This window comes from Bos grunniens, chromosome 4 (assembly GCF_055505025.1).
Source record: "Bos grunniens cultivar Pamir isolate PY7600 chromosome 4, Bosgru_T2T1.0, whole genome shotgun sequence".
NCBI lineage: Eukaryota > Metazoa > Chordata > Mammalia > Artiodactyla > Bovidae > Bos > Bos grunniens.
This window is the reverse complement of record NC_141168.1, coordinates 42586553-42607285: the sequence shown is the minus strand read 5'-3', so window position 1 is coordinate 42607285 and position 20733 is coordinate 42586553. Positions and strand designations below refer to the sequence as shown.

Genomic DNA, 20733 nt, shown 5'->3' with positions numbered 1-20733 from the left:
AAAATTTTACAAATAAGAAAACTGAGTCTCTGAGAGATTAAGTGATTTTTCCAAGTTCAAATAACCAGCTAGATAATTATTAATTACTCATTACAGTTACCAGGAGAATGTGATTGAATTCTACCCCTAAAGATGATGTTTTGCATGGAAACCTCTAAGAACTGTAGAAAAAATTTGCGTCTGTCACATATGGGTACAATTTAGAGTAAGGAAAATGCAGGTTGAAATGTTTTATTATGTGGAGATGCTTGAACCATAAATGGTCCCATGGAGAATAACAGGATTACCCCATCTTGAACTGAAAACTTTTGAATATAAAATAGTAAAATTTGTGAAATAAGGGTCATGAACAGCTTGCAAGGACTAGTCAAGTCTTGTGATGAAATGCTCTCCATTTCAGAAGTTGAGGGCTACTGAAAATACTGGGTTATCTATTTGAGATCACATCCTGAAACCATCTGACAAAAAAACCAACCAAACAACTTTTATGGTAGGCGCCATAATGGTTTTTGATCACACTGTAAGGTACAGAGTGGGGGAAGAGTTTGGATGTTTATATACAAAGTTCATACTGACCTGCTTAGATTTGATAGGAAGAATTAAGACACAGATTTTCAAAACTAAAGCTTACTTGGTGGAAGAGGCTCATCGATTGTTGGGTAGTGATGATGTTCAGGCCTCAAGGAAGGAAGCTGGCTTACTGGCTGGGAATTATGGAGTATAGGACATTCACCTACGGACAAGATAGTCAAGATATTCAGATTCATTCATTGCTGTGGCAACGTCATCAAAAAAGCATGTCTGTAAAACAAATTACTGCAAGAAAAAACCCCAAAGAGTGGGCAATCGATTTTTTGGTTCTTTGTCAGTTTGTGACATTCAGAACCATTCATGAATGAGTGATGAGAGGGAACTATTTTTTTTTTTTTAACTCAAATAGTCAAACATTTCATGGTTCTGATTTGTATCATACCAGACCGACAGGTAGGATTGGGGACCTGAATTTTCTTGAGGGGAAGGTGGCATCAGAAAGGGACCTAGAAGAAAATGAGCAGAGCCTGAGGTTAGCCCAGGAAAAGAAACAGGCCTGTTGGAGGGAAGAACAGCATTTATAAGGTCCCATACATTTTTGGGACTGTGCAAAATGATAGCTCCTTTTTCCGATAGATTTCATCTGAGGGCTGCCAAGAGGCTGTCTTTCAGATTTTGTGTTTGGAATGAGACTCTTAGCTGCTGCCATTTCAAGATGGGGTTAAGGAACTGATGGGCCAAGAAGATAAATTCTTATTGCATGAAACCTAGGGGCTGGGCTGGGGAGCCAAGGACCTATGGGATTTTGTGATTGTTTCAAGTTATTCTGAGGAAGAAGCAGACAAACCAGGGTGTTCTGGAAAGAGAAAAGACAAGAGACGAAGGAAGTAGGTAAGAGGCAGGAAGACTGAGACAGGAGAACTTGAAACATGGAAGTGGGATAGAGGGAGGCAGAAAGACAGACATGGAGAAATTTTAGAAATAAACATATCCACAGAATGCATGGCCCAATTACGATAGACACAGCTAATATTACTGTCAGGCAGACCTATGATGAACTGAATAGTGTTTTAAAACGGAGTTCCTATTTCATGATGTCTTCAGGTCTTGGTAACACTGCATGTAGAGGGGCCTCCAGTACCAGCAGTTTGGGTCACATAATCAGAGTCAATTGCTCTTGATCTGTGAGGAGCTAGAAAAGTTGAGGCCATGAGCCAGCCCTCAGACTGGTAACCCCCATTGTACCCCAACCTGGATTTCTCACAATAGCCCCTATTGGCCAAAGGACAAAGGTCAGGCTTCTCCTTCTTTTGTCCTTCCACGGCTGATGCAAATCTCAAGTGTTCCATTATTCCGCGGTCCGAAAGAGAGGAACTGTGAAAACCAGTGTTTAAGATCTTTGTGGGAGCTCAAATTTCAAAAATATTTCTCAGAGTGTCCATACATGGAAAGGATGATTATTTCTTTCTGTTCTAGATCTATAGAACTGACTTAAAAACATAAGCAGAAGTTAATTAGGAAGGAAATTACGTGAATTTAGCCATTTAACTCCTTGAGCTAACTGGAAAACAAAAACAGGAATGTATTCAGAAACAAAGGGTCCTTTTAAATGTTAAATATATAGCATCATTTCTTGTGCAATCTCTGGTATGTGACTTACACCCCTGGGGTCCTCAGAGACTAAGGAAAGTCAAGGACGGTGCCCCTCCCTCATGCCAGCCTTGCAAACTGACTCCTGTTTCAAAGCTGGGCTCTGTGTTTAGTGGATATAACACTCATGTTCGTATTTATATGTGCTTAATGTCAGAAACTGAAAAAAAAAAAAAAGAGAGAAAAACAATGGTACAGTTGTTATGTCACCAGCTGCTGTGTTTTAAATTTAGTTGTTAAAAAAAAAAGAGAGACTTACCTTGTTGTAATTAATTCAACCAATCAGGTTAATTACTCCTCCAAGCTAGTGGAAACATAATAGTGTTGCTTGCCGGGTTAATGGAGCTGACCCCACCTTCCCGTGAACCCCAAGCAAATGCAATGATGTGACTGATGCATCTCAGCCAACGGAATGGAAGCAAGAGGAAGCAAGCCACTTCTGTTCTGCACGAGGCCGCAGCTCCGCACCATCCCCCTCACCTCAAATACAAAGCAAGGGTCAGACCTGCTAGAACTTCTGAGAAGGAAATGTATTCCAATTTAAAAGGGAGCCTTGCTGCTCATCTACCTGGAAGAACCCTCACTCAGAGGCTGAGCATTTCATAGGAATCATCTCAGTTAATCCTTCCAACCCCTTTAGGGTATGTTCCACTTTGCACCCAGTTTACACGTGAGGTTTGAAGCAGTTAGGTAACTTGGCTAAGGCGTCATGGCTGGGAAGTGGGGAGACTGAAGATAAACCCAGGGGAGCCTGATGCCAGGGTTGAGCTCATAATCACATTATTATTGTTGTTGTTGTTTAGTCGCTCAGTCGTGTCCGACTCTTTGTGACACCATCGACTGTAGCCTGCTGGGTTCCTCTGTCTGTGGGATTTTCCAAGCAAGAATACTGGAGTGGATTGCCATTTCCTTCTCCAGGGGATGTTCCCAACCCAGGGATCGAACCCACCTCTCCTGCTTGGCAGGCAGATTCTTTACCCCTGAGCCACCTGGGAAGCTGCCCATAATTGCATTATGTTACTTTTTTTTCCTTTTCATTTGATCTGAAGGTTTTTAAAACCCATTTTATGTTGAAGTTAAAAAAAGAGGCACATGTGGAGGGAAAAGAAACACAAAGTAGATGAAGAAGACATCTCCACAAACTGCTGCAGACGCACCTACGTGGCTGTGGGTATAGTATAACCATCCTCGGCTAACCTCAGGAAAGAATTTGCAATCTGCAAAGTCACAGTGAGGGGAGAAGAGGGCACATGTGCGTATAATCAGGCATACGTGTTTCTTCTGAGTGGGTGCTGATTGGTGGTGAGTGGGGACAGATCCACCACTTGGACTTCATTAACCCGGGGGACTCCCTACCACGGGAGAGAAGAACTGGCTGTAGAAGTCATGTGCCAGCATAGGTACAGCCTTCAGGAAATCAACAGTCCTTCCCAGGAATCCTCGTTTTGCTCCCAGTAATCACTATAGTGAAGCATATGTTCTTAACTTTTTTGGAGTTTACAATCTGCAAAAAATTTCAGGAATCTAGAAATTTCTTTAGAAACATAGACTTCCACTCTGGCCCTGAAAAACTTTTTCATCCTTTTGGTAAAGGGGATGGGTTCCCCACTGCTGGACTGTTAGACCTTCAAAGGCATGGGTAATATCTTTTTTTAAATATCAATGTATACTGAGTCAAGTTTCAATTACCCATGTGTGGACTGTCTCCTATCATTGGAGACATGGGTCCAAATATACCCGTTGGCTACAACAGACTGACAGACTATAAATTCAGCCTTGTAGCTCTGTGGCTCTGGGTAAAGATGGTTATTATACTTCTAAAGGTAAAAATGTTTTTTTCTTTCTTAAAAAACACACCTTTGATGAGAAGAGTTGCTTTGGTTTTGTGTCTTGACCTACAAAGCTTAAAATGTGTAGTATCTGGACCTTTATGAAAAAAGTTTTTCCAACTTCGGTCTGAAACATCTCTGGTAGCTCCCAGTTGTGCCTTCATATAGGTATATCCCCAAATTGCCTTATGATATACTTATTTTTAATTCTATTGTAATTATTGAGTGCCGTCCACACATAGCATCTGACCTAGAACAAAGAGGAGACTCAAAACCTCCCTATTAAAGAAAGGGATTGTCCACCCCATTCTCATACTCACGGGCGCTTTTCCATATTGTGCGGTATGTCACTATGCTTTACTGTATGGCACTCTGGTTTTCTTCCTGTGTTTCTTTGTTACCAGTTTCCTTGGGCTTCTCCTTACCCTATGTGCCACTTTCCCTCACCCCTTCTTTCTCCAAAATGTAGAATTGGGTACTTTTAAGTACTTAAGATTATTTCTTTTACACTCACGTACGTTCCTATAAAAATTTGCAGGTGCCAGGCATTTGCTTAGCAGACGTAAAGAAGATATGAATTCTGGCCCTTGATGAGCTTACAATCTAGAGACAATACCACTGCATGTTGTTTGGAGGCTAATTTAAACAAATTAGAACAGCAAGATAGCAGAATCTATATTTTTCGCTTTTAAAACAGCTGAAATATTTCATATTATCATGTGACTTTTAAGTTATTTCCCTTAATGTCACTGTCACTTGACTGGCAGGTGGTTCCCAATTCTGGATTAGGAAATGCAAGTTAACTTTATATATGCTTCCACAGGCATGACTAAGAAGACAGGTCTTTGGTTAGGACACAGAATACATTTTTAAACTAAAAAGGGCACCTGTTGGATTAGAATCTTACTCGAGACAAAGTGCTTTACACATTCATGGTATCCTTCCTTTGCATTAGCCAAAATAGCTCCCCAATCCCACAAAACAACACAAAACAAAACCAACAACAATAACAGAATCAAGTAGACAGAAATCATGACACATAAATGTAGGCTATACATATTCATATGTACACAGGTTAAATTCTAAAACAGGTAATATCAATGTTCTTCCACTTATATTAACATTTATTGCTAATCTTCGTAAGTTGTGGGGAGTCAGCAGATATTGACATATTACCCACTTAATGTTGATCATTTTCTGCTCATATCATTTGATACTAACTTTGATGCTCTTGCTGCTGTCAAGACTGGAGGGTAATATGTACCCTATAATCAGTGATTAGTTAAAACAGAGAGGCACACATACAAGTACACGCTCACATCCAACTAGTTGTCATTCCTGGGGTGTATCTGAGCGGTGGTGGGGTGTCAGCTACCCACAGTCTGGAATACTGACATACACATATACACATGCACACATATAAGTACAAGACAGGCACACGTGGCCACTGCAGCACCCTTATTTGGGACTGATCCTCTCCCTCTTGGTTTTAAACCATGTTGGTGAGACCTGCGTCCCCCTCGTGGTGGTCCTATTCTCACTCTGATGGGGTGTGAGGTCTAACCTTCTCTCCGACTGCTCGGCCCTGCCACGGGGGACTCCAGACCTTCCATGGTTCTGGCCATGCTCCCATCGGGGGCGGCCAGCTCGTCTTGCCATGGCCCTGCACCGTTGGCCGACTCCTGGTCCAGCTCTGGGCTCTGCACTGAGTCGGGCACTGACTCGAAGGCGCTGTTCTCCTCCTCCTCGTCGTCCTGAGAGGAGAAGACCGTGCTCTCGGAGATCTTGGCACTGTCCACAGAGGAGAAGCGGGTGTGGCTGGCAAACCTACTGCCGTTGTAGCAGGAGGGGCTGTAGCAGGAGGCGCTGTAGCAGGAGCTGCTGTAGCACGAGGAGCTGTAGCAGGAGGGGCTGCAGCAGGATGCGTCGCAGCAGCTGTGGTCTCCACCCTGCCGCGGGCTGGAGTCGCTCTCGCTCCCCGTGCTGGGGAGCGCGTCGCCATCCGGGGCTGAGCCGTTGGCCAAGCCCGAGTGGCCGAGGGGAGCCGTGCCTGGAGTGGCCCCCTCGGGGGCCTCTCCATCCTCTTCCAGGGGAGGAGGCTCTGCGGCGACCGTGTCCATCTCACTGAGCGCGTCCTTCTCCGAGGCATCCTTGAGGGTGGCCTCCTCCTCGGCACCGTCGTCGTCGTCGTCCGCGCTGCCGCCCTGCGCCGAGGGCAGGCTGTGCAGCAGCGTGTGGATGCGGATGTAGTGGGTCCGCGGCGTCTCCGGCTCACCGCAAGCGGACGCGATCACCGTCTCCAGCTCGGACACAGGCAGGGAGCACGGCCTGGTTTTCCTCTTCACTGAGGCCCGCAGGTGCAGCCTGTCCTCCCCCTGCCCCAGGGCAGACACGTCCCCCTCTTCCTCCTCCATCTGCTCCTTCTCCTCCTCCTGTCCCCCAGCCCGACTCTCTGTGGCCCTTTCCTCAGCCACCGGCTCCCCAGGGCTGCTCGGGGCTTGACCGTCCTCCAGCAGCCCCGGGAGGGCCACCTCCCCTCCCAGGTCCAGCCGCTCGGCCAGTTCTTCTGCACTTAGGGCGGGCTCTGTGTCCTCTGGCCCAGGGGCTAGCAGCTCCCCAGCCCCCTCAGGCCCCACAGAGACTATGCCATCATCATCTCCTGCCTCGGTGGTACCTGCCGCTGCCTCAACCAGACTGGTAAGCTCCAGGCCCTCGATCTCTGGAGGGCCCACAGTGCTGCCCTGGCTCGGCTGCTCAGGCTTTGGGGTCCCTGAGGGCTCTGGTGCATCACACGGGGGCTCCCCACAGCTGCTTGCCACCAGGTTATTCATGGGGCTGTCCTGAATTTCCGCAGACTCAGGCTCGGTACTCAGGGAAATCTCCTCATCATCTGTGGACAAGAAGAAAATGTCACTGCAGTGTTAGTCTACTCCCGAGGATGTGTGAGCATCTTAGGGATTTCTGCCTTAGGATATTGCATGGAGGGGTTGATGAGCATTTCCCATGGACCAAAGCTCTGCTAAAACCCATTCTGTAAGAAATGGTTCTCCTTATGCAATCACGATGTATTTGACAATTCTGTTTCAAGGGACTTCAGTTTTTGGTCAAAATGCCCAAATCCTAGTGCTACCCCCGTTCTGGGCACAAAGTAGGTGCTCAATAATGTCTGTTATTCGGAAGACCTCAGAGATGAGAGGTGGGGTTTACAGTTCCTTGTTGGCTTCAGGCAGGGCTAATTATACTAGTTCAGAGTGTTTCCTATGGCTGAGTCCCCCAGTGTGGCAGAATGGGGTTCTTAGGTGACCAGAGAGAAGGAAAGGGGGCAACCACAGTCATTCAGTGGCTCAGAGCGGAAGCCTCCCAACATCTGGAGAATAATGAAGTGGGAAAATAAACCAGGTCTGCATACCAAGCACCCATTCACGGAGCAGCAACCATGGTTCACCTCTGCCTTCCCCCAGTTGCTCTACTGGATCCCTGCCAGATGTGGATTCCCAATTCAAGCCCGTGTGCTATCCACTCATTGAAGAAAAGCAATCTCTCTGGTGCACTGTAAAGCTATTCTTACTGCTACACTAAAGCAAGAATCAGTTTTATTTTCAGGATGAGGAAGGGCTGGATGTGAAAGGATGAAACAGTCAAGTGTTTCCTTACAATCTGCTTTGTAGACTGGGCACAGAAATGCGCAGTTTGTTTGACAAGGGGGCAGTGATAAACTCCAGACCCTGCTTCTCAAAAGCCTTATTAGCTTTACTGGAAACTCATAAATGTGTTGCCAATAAAGTGGCAACTCACAACTCTCGGCATGATCTCTACCTGTGAGGGGGCTGCCAGAGAAGAGTCGGAGTGGGATTATGAGGCATCTCGTCAATCTTATTTGGAAATACGTTTTGGCTTGAAAAACTGAACACAGGATGATTCAAAAGTTTTCTGTCCAATTTACAATATTCATTTTTCCTGTGAGATTGTAAAAATCCACTGAGTAATCACAGTTTGACAATGTGACATGTATCACATTCATTCATTCATTCATGTATGCAGTGATTCAACATCTATTGATTAAGTCCTGTGTGGGTATGGGTTGTGTTAGTTGTCAGTCATGTCCGACTCTTTGGGACCCCCTGGACTGTATAGCCCACCAGGCTCCTCTATCCATGGAATTCTCCAGGCAAGAATACTGGAGTGGGTAGCCATTCCCTTCTCCAAGGGATCTTCCTGACCCAGGGATTGAACCCGGGTTTCTCACATTGCAGGCAGATTCTTTACTCTCTGAGCCACCAGGGTATTGGGAGTAAAATGTTAAGTTAGACATGGCTCCGTACCCATATTGACCTCTTTGTCAATCCCCACTCCACTGTCTAACCCTCTACCTTTAGGTCACTGGAACGAAGAGGAGCCTGTCAATCAAGGGGACCACAGGGACTTCCCTGGCAGTTCAGTGGTTAGGGCTCCGTGCTTCCACTGCAGGGGCCCGGGTTCAATCCCTGGTCAGGGAACTGAGATCCCATGAGTCATGTGGCACCACCAAAAAATAAAGATAAAAAGGAGGGTAGCAACCTGGCTTGCAGAACAGATCACTGGCTTCTGGGCCTCAAATGGAGAAGACAGGTAGAGAACCACAAAACCTAGGACATGTCTGGAGAGAACCATGGTTATTATATTTTGGAGAAAGGAACCATCTATGACACTAGGCTAGGACAACACATGAAATACATGCCGAAATACCTGGGTGGATGGAGGAAGTGATCTCAAATCGGAATTGCAGCTGTCCACTCACGTGATCTGTTGGAAGCCTACGGCCAAGGGTGTAGCTGACCACCCTGTCCCTAGAAGGAAATAAGCATCATCACAGATCTGGTAAATACCTGTTCTCCTAAAGACCACACACTATGCCAGCAGGTGAGGCACCCAAGCCCAGGGAGGCCCTGATATTAGGAGGTGATGTCTGCTCAGGACGATACAAGATGGTCCTAAGGAAAAGATGGGAAAGTACACTTGCTCAACAGCAATGAAAACTTCAATAAAATCCTTATTGAATAATCTAAGACAGGGATCAGTAAACTACAGTCCGTGGGCCAAATCTGGCCCATCACTTGCTTTCATAATGCTATGGGCTTTTTACATTTCTAAATGGTTAGAAAAAGTGCAGTAGAAGAGTAGCATTTTGTGACATGTAACAATGATACGAAATTCTAATTTGTTTCCGCAAATAAAAGTTTTATTGGAATGCAGTCATGCTTGTCAGTTTACTTCTTGTCTGGGCCGCTTTCATGCTACAGTTGCCGAGCTGAGTAGTTGGGACAGAAGCCATATGGCCTACACAGCCTGAAATATTTACTATCTGGCCCCTTACAGAGAGTTTGCCAACTTGTGTTTTAGAGAAAAGAAGAAGAAGAAGAAAAAAGACATGGATATCCTTTGCTTGCTTTTCCTGTGCAGGCTGACATTTTCCAAATAAGCCCTTAATTATGGACAGGGCCAGCAGCAGATGCTTGTCTTGTAATAATCTAGCTAGCTAGCTACTTACCGCTATCTATCTATCTATGGAAGGATGTAATCCTGATGCCCAGAGACCCTGTGGAGTGCTTCAGAAAGAGACCTGCTGTACAGCAGAGCAAAGCAAGACTTGTGGGCTTGGGTCCACTGGCCTGTGACTTCCAATTACACCAACTCCAGGGTCCCACAGAGAGACTCTGAAACTCCACCCTGGACCCTGGCACCACTCCCTTTGCTCACCCAAGGCAATTTTTAATTACTAGGAAGACAATTATCCAGAGAGAAATCAATCTGATAGTTTGCTATTATAGTTTCATCAACAATGCAGATTCAGCAGAATACAAGGTACCCTCCCTTGGCCTAAATAGGAAGAGCGACTACTCTGAGATATTCAGAAATGAACAAATCCATTCTACCCAGTAATAACAAAGACATATTCCAAAACCAGTTGGTACTTAGATAATTATGTATTCATCCCATTTATTCATTTGCGACATTCAAATAAAAAGGTAAATCACTGGCTAATAGTGTTTCAATGTTTTTCCTAGAAAACACCAGCACCGTGAAACAACATATATCCCAGGGGTTCACTGACTTAGCATTTCTCTTTGGTAAGCCCTGGTTTCATATTTGGATTTTCTAGGAAGTCCATTAAATAAAGCATTACATGCAGGAAAATTAGAATGAGCTAAAATATTGACAAGGGCTTTGGTCAATATTATGAAGTAGGTCTACTATGACCATAAGAAAGAGATCCTGAACCCCAAACCTAGTTGGAATCAGAGGAGGCCTAAAGACAATATCAGATAGTGAGACTACTTTATCAACAAATATTTTGTGAGCCCCTGCAATGTAAAAAAGTGCTGCAGGTGATACATAGCATGTAATGCACACCCCTGCCTTTAAATAGCTTGTCCCAGTTGGGGCATGAGACTGGCAAAGAGTTCTTTAATTACGTAAAGAGTTCCAGGCAGCGGTGATATTTCCAATATGAAGCTGAGGCGGGCGAGAGTAGAGGACTTGAGGAGAGAGACAGTAAAAGGCAGATGGCTGAGGGCTGGGATGTTACAGGCAAAGGAATCAAGGGCACCTTCCGAGCAGCCTTTATTTTAAAAGGCATACAGTTTGCTATTTTAAAAATGAACAGTTTGGAATCATTTAGTCCCTATGTGCCATGGAGAGCTTTATGTTCTTTATGTATATTCTTGTTTTAGTGGAAAATGCAAACATCTTGTTTGACACACAACTGTAGCCTCGTAAATGTCAGCTCTCTGCTATAAGGCTCTGATTACATGTCCTTGTATCATTCTAAGTGTTGCACTGAGGCATATCCATGACCAGAGAACCACATACAGCTTTACATGTTTTCAAATATAGTTGCTGTTACCTATAGAAATGCATATTATGCACAAGGATTTTTATCTGGTCAGAGGTTAATGAGAACCCTGAATATTATTTATTTACTTACTTTATTTTTTGACCGCATTGCATAGCATGCAGGATATTAGTTCCCTGATCAGGGATTAAAACTGGGCCCCCTTGCATTGGGAGTGTGGAATGTAAACCACTGGATCACCAGGAAAGTCCCAAGAACACTGAATGGACATGAATATAGAAGATACAAAATGCAGGTCATATACAACTGTGTGAGCAGCATAATTGTGGTTAATCCATAAGGATTCATGCTTTTAAAATTTTACACATCTTATCTAGCATTTTCTATAAATACTAGCGTTTTTTTAAGGCACTCTAGTCTAGTAACCCAGTATTTCATCTTTTTATGGAAATGTCACAAATGATTAAATCCTACACACAAGACAGGCATGTGAATGAAATGATATCCTTCGTGGTAAAACAAATTTTAATTTCTATCTGTACAGAAAAAAATGCTGCAGTAAGGCCTTCTTTCACTAGCATCTTAGAAATTTTTACTGTTCTGCATAAGTAATCAGAGGTAAACAAACTAGGGGAAAAAGAAGGGCCTGTTTAATAAAATCTCATAGCTTGAACAACGTAGTAATGGGAGAAGCCAGGGAAATACAGCACCAGTATTTCAGTTTGAGTCTCTATGAGGCTGTATTGTTGCCTTTCTTGGGCCTGGCCTGCTGGCTGATGCCTAGTGATTCAGAGCTCTTGGTCAAGGTTTACCCTATGGCATGTCTTTCCAGGAGTCTTTGAACGGGCATTGACAGCTTTCCCAAAAAGCGCTTGATGATGGGGCGGCTCTTGGCAAACTTGTCCTTCACCTCAATTTCCAGCACATCAGTGGGCAAGGACACAAAGCTGAATTGCTGCAATGAAAAAACACATGACATCAATTACCTGTGAGGTGTGAGGGGTGGCCAATCCCCAGTCCATCTGCTTTGAATGATGTCATTGTCAAACACCCCCACAGCAAACTTTCCCTCTCTCTCTACTTGCCAACCTAAGTGTATCCACCTATCTCAAGGTTTTAGAAATGTTGTAAACTCTGTTTATCCCAGAAGTGAATAATGGCCACAATGAGATACCTCCTCAGTGCTTAAGAATAAGGTTCTTTTCTTTCCTTTTTGGCCATTTGGATTGCAGGATATTAGTTCTCTGATCAAGGATCAAACCTGTGCCCAGGGCCATAGAATCTCTGAGTCTTAATCACTGGACCGCAATGGAATTCCCTAAAAATAAGGTTATTCTCTGACATTCAAATAATAAAATCAACCATAAAGGGAAAGAATGCTACCCAGGCCTCACCATACTTGACTGAAGTTATCAACATAGCTTCAGAAAGAACAAGCAAAACTCACCTACAATTAGGGAAATGTACTTGGAATCAACACCATAACATTTTTTTTTTCCATGATGATAATGGCAGAGATTTTTTAAAGTTTGATCATACACTGCCTTCTGGTCAGTGGGAAGAGATAAGAACTCTTACTCTGTATTGATGGAAATGCACATTGTTTCAACCCTTGGTAAGGAAATTGGTAATATTTCAGTTCTGTTCAGTTGCTCAGTCATGTCTGATTCTTTACGACACCATGGACTTCAGCACACCAGGCTTCCCTGTCCATCACCAACTCCTGAAACTTGCTTGAACTCATGTCCATCAAACTGCTGATGCCAGCCAACCATTTCATCCTCTGTCGTCCCCTTCTCCTCCTGCCTTCAATCTTTCCCAGCATCAGGCTCTTTTCCAATAAGTTAGTTCTTCACATCAGGTGGACAAAGTGTTGGAGTTTCAGCTTCAACATCAGTCCTTCCAATGAATATTCAAGACTGATTTCATTTATGATGGACAAGTTGGATCTCCTTGCAGTCCAAGGGACTCTCAAGAGTCTTCTCCAACACCACAGTTCAAGTTATCAATTCTTCGGTGCTCAGCTTTCTTTATGGTCCAACTTTCACATCCATACATGACTACTGGAAAAACCATAGATTTGACTAGATGGACCTTTATTGGCAAAGTAATGTCTCTGCTTTTTTAATACATTGTTTAGGTTGGTCATAGCTTTTCTTCCAAGGAGCAAGCGTCTTTTAATTTCAAGGCTGCAGTCACCATCTGCAGTGATTTTGGAGCCCCCCAAAATAAAGTCTGCCACTGTTCCCATTGTTTCCCCATGTATTTGCCATGAAGTGATTGAACTGGATGCCATGATCTTAGTTTTTTGAATGTTGAATTTTAAGTCAACTTTTTCACTTTCCTCTTTCACTTTCATCAAGAGGCTCTTTAGTTCTTCTTCGCTTTCTGCCATATGTCATCTGCATATCTGAGGTTATTGATATTTCTCCCGGCAATCTTGATTCCAGCTTGTGCTTCATCCAGCCCAGCATTTTGTATGATGTACTCTGCATATATGTTAAATAAGCAGGGTGACAGTATACAACCTTGACGTACTCCTTTTCCTATTTGAAACCAGTTTGTTGTTCCATGATCAGTTCTTACTGTTGCTTCTTGACCTACATACAGATTTCTCAGGAGGCAGGTCAGGTGGTCTGGTATTCCCATCTCTTTAAGAACTTTCCACAGTCTGTTGTGATCCACACAGTCAAAGGCTTTGGCATAGTCAGTAAAGCAGAAGTAGATATTTTTCTAGAACTCTCTTGCTTTTTCAATGATCCAGTGGATGTTGGCAATTTGATCTCTGGTTCTTCTGCCTTTACTAAAACCAGCTTGAACATCTGGAAGTTCACGGTTCATGTACTGTTGAAGCCTGGCTTGGAGAAGTTTGAGCATTACTTTACTAGCGTGTGAGATGAGTGCAATTGTGCAGTAGCTTGACCATTCTTTGGCATTGCCTTTCTTTGAGATTGAATGAAAACTGACCTTTTCCAGTCCATGGCCACTGCTGAATTTTCCAAATTTGCTGGCATATTGAGTGTAGCACTTTCACAGCATCATCTTTTAGGATTTGAAATAGTTCTGCTGGAATTCCATCACCTCCACTAGCTTTGTTTGTAGTGATGCTTCCTAAGGCCCACTTGACTTTGCATTCCAGGATGTCTGGCTTTAGATAAGTGATCACACCATCATGATTATCTGGGTCATGAAGATCTTTTTTGTATAGTTCCTCTGTGTATTCTTGCCATCTCTTCTTAATAGCTGCTTCTGTTAGGTCCATACCATCTCTGTCCTTTATTGTGCCCATCTTTGCATGAAATATTCCCTTGGTATCTCTATTTTCTTGAAGGGAGCTATAGTCTTTCCCATTCTATTGTTTCCCTTTATTTCTTAGCATTGATCACTGAGGAAGGCTTTTTTATCTCTCTGTGTGATTTTTCTGAACTCTGCATTCAAATGGCTTTATCTTTCCTTTTCTCCTTTGTCTTTTGCTTCTCTTCTTTTCTCAGTTATTTGTAAGGCCTCCTCAGAAAACCATCTTGCTTTTTTGCATTTCTTTTTCTTGGGGATGTTCTTGATCACTGCCTCCTGTATAATGTCATTAACCTCCATCCATAGTCCTTCAGGCACTCTGTCTATCAGATCTAATCCCTTGAATCTATTTGTCACTTTCACTGTATAATTGTAAGGGATTTGATTTTAGGTAATACATGAATGGTCTAGTGGTTTTCCCTACTTTCTTCAATTTAAGTCTGACTTTTGCAATAAGGAGTTCACGATCTGAGCCACAGATGGGCTCCTGGTCTTAATTTTGCTGACTGTATAGAGCTTCTCCATCTTTGGTTGCAAAGAATATAATCAATCTGATTTTGGAATTGACCATCTGGTGATGTCCATGTTTAGAGTCTTCTCTTGTGTTGTTGGAAGAGGGTGTTTGCTATGACCAGTGCATTTTCTTGACAAAACTCCATTAGCCTTTGCCCTGCTTCATTTTGTTCTCCAAGGCCAAATTTGCCTGTTATTCCAGGTATCTCTTGACTCCCTACTTTTGCATTCCAGTCCCCTATGATGAAAAGGACATCTTTTTTGGGTGTTAGTTCTAGAAGGTCTTGAAGGTCTTCATAGAACTGTTCAGCTTCTTCAGCACTACTGGTTGGGACAGAGACTTGAATTACTGTGATTTTGAATGGTTTGCCTTGGAAATGAACAGAGATCATTCTGTCATTTTTGAGATTGCACCCAAGTACTGCATTTTGGATTCTTTTGTTGACTATGAGGGCTATTCCATTTCTTTTAAAGGATTCTTTCCCATAGTAGTAGATATAATGGTCATCTTGAGTTAAATTTGCCCATTCCAGTCCATTTTAGTTCATGATTCCTAAAATGTCAACGTTCACTCTTGCCATCTCTTGTTTGACCACTTCCAATTTACCTTGATTCATGGACCTAACATTCCAGGTTCCTATGCAATATTGTTCTTTACCGCATTGGACTTTACTTTCATCACCAGTCACATCCACAACTGGGCGTTGTTTTCGCTTTGGCTCTGTCTATTCAGTCACATCCACAACTGGGCGTTGTTTTCGCTTTGGCTCTGTCTATTCATTCTTTCTGGTGTTATTTCTCCACTCTTCTCCTGTAGCATATTGGGCACCTACTGACATGGGCCAGGAGTTCATCTTTCAGTGTCATATCTTTTTGCCTTTTAATACTGTTCATGGGGTTCTCAAGGCAAGAATATGGAAGTAGTCTGCCATTGTCTTCTCCTGTGGACCACATTTTGTCAGAACTCTCCACCATGACCCGTCTGTCTTGGGTGGCCTTATGTGGCATATTTCATAGTTTCATTGAGTTAGACAAGACTGTGGTCCATGTTATCAGTTTGACTAGTCTTTTTGTGATTGTGGTTTTCATTCTGTCTGCCCTCTGATGGATAAGGATAAGAGGCTTCTGGAAGCTTCCTGGATGGAGAAACTGACTATGGGGGAACTTGGGTCTTGTTCTGATGGATGGGAAAATGCTCAGTAAATCTTTAGTCCAATTTTCTGTCCTTGGGCAGGGCTGTGTTCCCTCCCTGTTGTTTGACCTGAGACCAAACTATGGTGGAGGTAATGAAGATAATGGCAACCTCCTTCAGAAGGTCCCCTTCATGCACTGCTGCACTCAGTGCCCCTGACCCTGTAGCAGGCCACTGCCAACCCACACCTCTGCTAGAGACTCCTGGACACTCACAGGTAAGTCTGGGTCAGTCTCTTGTGGGATCACTGCTCCTTTCTCCTGGGTCTTGGTGTGCACAAGATTTTGTTTGTGCCCTCCAAGAGTCTGTTTCCCCAGTCCTGTGGAAGTTATGTAATCAAATCCCACTGGCCTCCGAAGTCAAAGTCCCTGGGGTTTCTCAGTCCCTTTGCTAGATCCCCACGTTGGGAAACCTGTTGTGGTTCCTAGAACTTTCTTAACAGTGCACAAATTTATTTAGTATAATTGTTCTGAGTTTGTGATAATATTTATTGGCATTTAAATTACAAATTCCCTTTAACCCAGAATTATACTTCTAGGACTTTTCCTTCTGGATTAACTTGCATGAGTGTTCAAAATTATGTTTTGTATAAGTATGTTAAATGAGCATTATTAACCATCATAAAAGGCTGGAAAAATGTAAAAAATATCTAGCAATAGGAAGCCAGCTAAATGAAGGATGGTAAATCTTTGAAATGCAGAACTCTGCTGGCATTAAAAAGAAATAGGTAAATAAATATTCTCTGAAATGAAATGACATGTGACATATTAAGTGAAAAAAGGCAAGATGTGAAGAAAAATGTGAAGAGTGGGAACCCATTTGTACTTTGAATTGCAGAGAAAATGCCTTGAGGGTATGTGAGCTCCTGGGGGTGGCAGAGGGGGAGAAAGCAGATCTTTTTCATTTTATTCTACACTATTCATTTTTTATTCAGCATACTGTAGGACTTTTAAAATAAGAGCAGCAACAATTGAAGGAAGACTGTGAATGTCAGAAGATGGATGTCTTGGCCAGAAAGTGTAGAAAAGGAGAAAAAGGTAAATGCTTTCTTAACCCAATTCAGACTATCTGGGGTGGGGGAGGTCTTGATGACACATTACAGTATCCTTAATCAAGCGTTGTGAAACAGCTGAAATATATTTATTTTCTTCCATTCTGATTAATTCCTAACAGTAATCTTTTTTACTTTAGTTGATTTTTAATTTTAGAGGTTAAATATTAGTATATCAGGTATGCCAATGTTAATATCAGTCAGGATGGGCTGAGGCACAGTGAAGTCATGACCAAATTCCAAGTCTCAGTGACTTACAGCAGCAAAGCTTTGTTCCTTGCTCACACTGGCTCTGTGGCTGGCAAAGGAAACTGCTCATTAGTCACTCAGGGAGCCAGGCTGATGGAGTGGACATGCTCTCAAACATTGCCAGCCACAGCGACAGAAGGAAAGAGAACTCTGGAGGGTCTTTCTCTTGTAAATAAGTGCTCACTTTCAAACCCAAGTCTTCGTCACAGCTAGACACACACCCCAGCCACCCACAGAGAACAGGAGGTATGATGTTACCACATGTCTGGGTGATACAGAACAAAAATATTTGGCAAACAGCAATGATGACTTCTATGCCCACCATGTGGTGCTTCTAATTTCCATTACAAATTAGTTTTAGTTAACATCTATATAATTCATATGATATCACTCATATGTGGACGCTAATTTTTTTTTTAAGTGATACAAATGAACTTATGTTCAAAATAAGTCTGTTCTGAAACAGACTTACAAATATCAAAAACAAACTTATGGTTACCAAATAGGAAATGTATGGTGGAGGGAGGGAAGTATCAGGAGCTTGGAATGAACATACAGACACTACTATATATAAGACAGATAACCAGGGAATTCCCTGGTTGTCCAGTGGAAAGGACTTGGTACTTTCATTTCTATGGGCCCCAGGTTCAATCCCTGGTCACGGAACTAAGATCCCACATGCAGTGTGGCCAAAAAAAAAAAAAAAAAAAAGATAACCAACAAGGACCTGTGGGAATTCTATTCAATATGAGAAAAGAATATAAAAAAGAATGAATATATTTATATATGTAACTGAATCACTTTGCTATACACCTGAAACTAATACAACATTGTAAATCAACTATACTCCAATAAAATTTTAACAAATTAACTAAAAAAAGTACCAAAAACATCTATGTAATTCCCAAGAATCAGTCATTTATGGCACTGATAAAACTGGACTTACAGACACGCTAAGCTTGAGGATGAAACTCAGGAATTGGATTCTCCTCCAAGCAGGCCTGACTGCATGAGCACCCAGGCCCCCTAACTATCTCATGTCCCCAAACCTCCATATCTTTTGCCCAGTAATTCTATTCTGAAGTGTACTGTAATGGATCTCCTAATGCTCAATCATAGACTCAAGTGCATTGCAGTAGATGTAGATGATAGAATAGTTTATAATTTTCTAAATCACAATAATATATGATTATACTAAATATGCAATTACAATTATAACACATTAAATGAAAAGATAGAAAATGTTTGTTTTCCAATGCTACGTGACAAAAGCAGGAAACATATAACTCATGATCACAGTAATGTGAGTGAAATGAATAGAAAAAAGACTGGAAAGAATCACAACAAATTTTAATAGCAGTTGCTTTATCGAGTAAGATTTTGCCCCCCCGCCCCCACCATTTTTCCTCTGATGAGCATGAATTATTTTTATAATGAAAAGCATAATCACTTTTTAAAAAACAAGAGTATTTCTGGCTCTAGTAGCCTACATGGGATATGGAAGTCAGCTTACCTAGACATACTCTGAAACTTGGCAGCAAATCCTGAGTTCTTTCCTCCCTTCACAAAGTCTTCCTTCTCAGCCTCTCTTCCCATATCCACCCCTTCATCAATGGTGTCAGACCTTCCCCACCATGCCCTTACTTCCATGCCATGGTTTACTGGGGTCTATATAAACCCTCAGCTAGGCTGCTGCTACTGCTACTGCTAAGTCGCTTCAGTCGTGTCCTACTCTGTGCAACCCCATAGACGGCAGTCCACCAGGCTCTGCCGTCCCTGGGATTCTCCAGGCAAGAACATTGGAGTGGGTTGCCATTTCCTTCTCCAGTGCATGAAAGTGAAAAGTGAAAGTGAAGTTGCTCAGTCGTGTCCGACTCTTCGCAACCCCATGGACTGCAGCCTAGGTCTCTATTTTAAATTGTTACTGGAGTATAGTTCAATGCAATGTTGTGTTAGTTTCAGGTGTCCAGCAAAAGTCAATCAGTTATACATATATCTATTCTTTTTCAGATTCTTTCTCCATATGGGTTATTACAGAACATTATACAGGTCACTATATATTTTTAGTGTATTAACTGTTTAAAAAATTTTAAATATAACTGTTTAGAATGTCTGTAAATAAATGGCTGCAGAGTTTTTAGTGAATCCTGCTTCTGACCTACACTAACGCAGCAATACTGCCTTCCCCTCCCCCCATAAATGGTAATTCTTGATTGTTCCCTTTAATCACTGATCCTCTGGAGAAGCGGATGGCAATCCACTCCAGTATTCTTGCCTGGAGAATTCCATGGACAGAGAAGCCTGGGGGGCTACAGTTCGTGGGGTCGCAAAGGGTTGAACACGCCTGAGTGACTAACACACACACACACACACACACACACACAGGTCAGGTTCTTTTAAGAACCAGTGAGCACCTCTAAAAATGTAAAAACCTGTCTATTCCTGAGCAAACTACTTGTGCCCATGAGCCTGAGGCCAGGGTGATGAATTCTGTCTGGCTGCTGACCTGGCTCCTCCTTTGAGCCCTTGAAGAACTTGTGGACTGAGGTGGACTTGGCTTTTTTTCTAGATCTGCACATCTCAGTTCTTGACTTTTTTATGCATGACCTCACTGAACCTTAGCTTCTTCCACTGTAGACTGGGAAAAGAAGGTCCATGTCCTGTTAGACGAAACTGCATTCTTCCCTCTCTATAACCAGACTCTACCTGCCCTGTCCTCTAGCATCTCCTTCTGATTCTCTAATTTTTGGACTTCTTTCAAATTTATTACCTTATTTCATAAATGGTCAGGCCAGAAGGCAGACAGATCAGGTGAGACAATTGAGAAATGAGGAGGAATCCTGGCAGGCAAGGAGGAAAAGGCAGCACATATGTGGACAGGCTAAACGTCAGTGAGAGCTATGGCATGTGGGAAAGAAGAGGGCACAAGTTTCCAGGACTGGATTTGCAAGATTGATGACATGTGGGAGGATGAATAGCTGGAAGAGAGGGGCTGAGTGACTGGATGTCTCAAAGCAATGAAGGCACAGAGTGATAGAAATAGGGGTTGGGTATGGAAGAATATTAGATTGTAAAGAGAGACCTGGAGAGCTTGTGATGTTTTCACATGCTCTTTTGTATAAGCACTGGAATGGATGACTGGGATGGAAATAAGGTCAATGAGTTTGAGGGGGTTGAGGAAATAGGATGTCTGATAGGTCATTCATGTGGAAACTGATCATCCAGGACAACGTTTGGTCTTGGGTAGAAAGGGAAGATAGTGCCATAGATAGAAAGGACAAATTGTAGCTGAGTAACAAATGGGACCCATTACTGCCTTGATGTAACCACGGCAATAAGGACATCAATGTGAGAAAGGATACCATAATCAAAAAGGAAGAAATAGTTGTGAGAAGTTTCAGAGACATATTCAGCATGATTTGGAAAGTATTTTCACTTACACATTTCAGTATGAGAAAAGAAGATCCCAGTCTGAGAGAGCACAAGTACTGTTGATTCATTTATGTCCACTTACAAACTTATGGAATTTGGGAAAGGTTGAGAATTAAAAAGTGGTAGCAATGGTAACTTGTTTTGGGTCATGTTACATTTG

At 42.8% G+C, this 20733-nt stretch overlaps 1 protein-coding gene across 2 annotated transcripts in view; it reads right to left on the bottom strand.

Moving 5' to 3' along the window:
- HECW1 (HECT, C2 and WW domain containing E3 ubiquitin protein ligase 1) overlaps positions 1–20733 on the bottom strand; it is a 326637-nt gene that overhangs the window by 119394 nt on the left and 186510 nt on the right. For both annotated transcript variants that reach the window (XM_086396047.1, XM_086396048.1), the window contains 4 exons: positions 11655–11797; positions 8736–8836; positions 5575–6900; positions 632–733 (listed from right to left, as the gene is read on the bottom strand). In XM_086396047.1, coding sequence (XP_086252173.1) covers positions 632–733; positions 5575–6900; positions 8736–8836; positions 11655–11797 — 1672 coding nt within the window. The remainder of the gene's footprint in view (positions 1–631; positions 734–5574; positions 6901–8735; positions 8837–11654; positions 11798–20733) is intronic.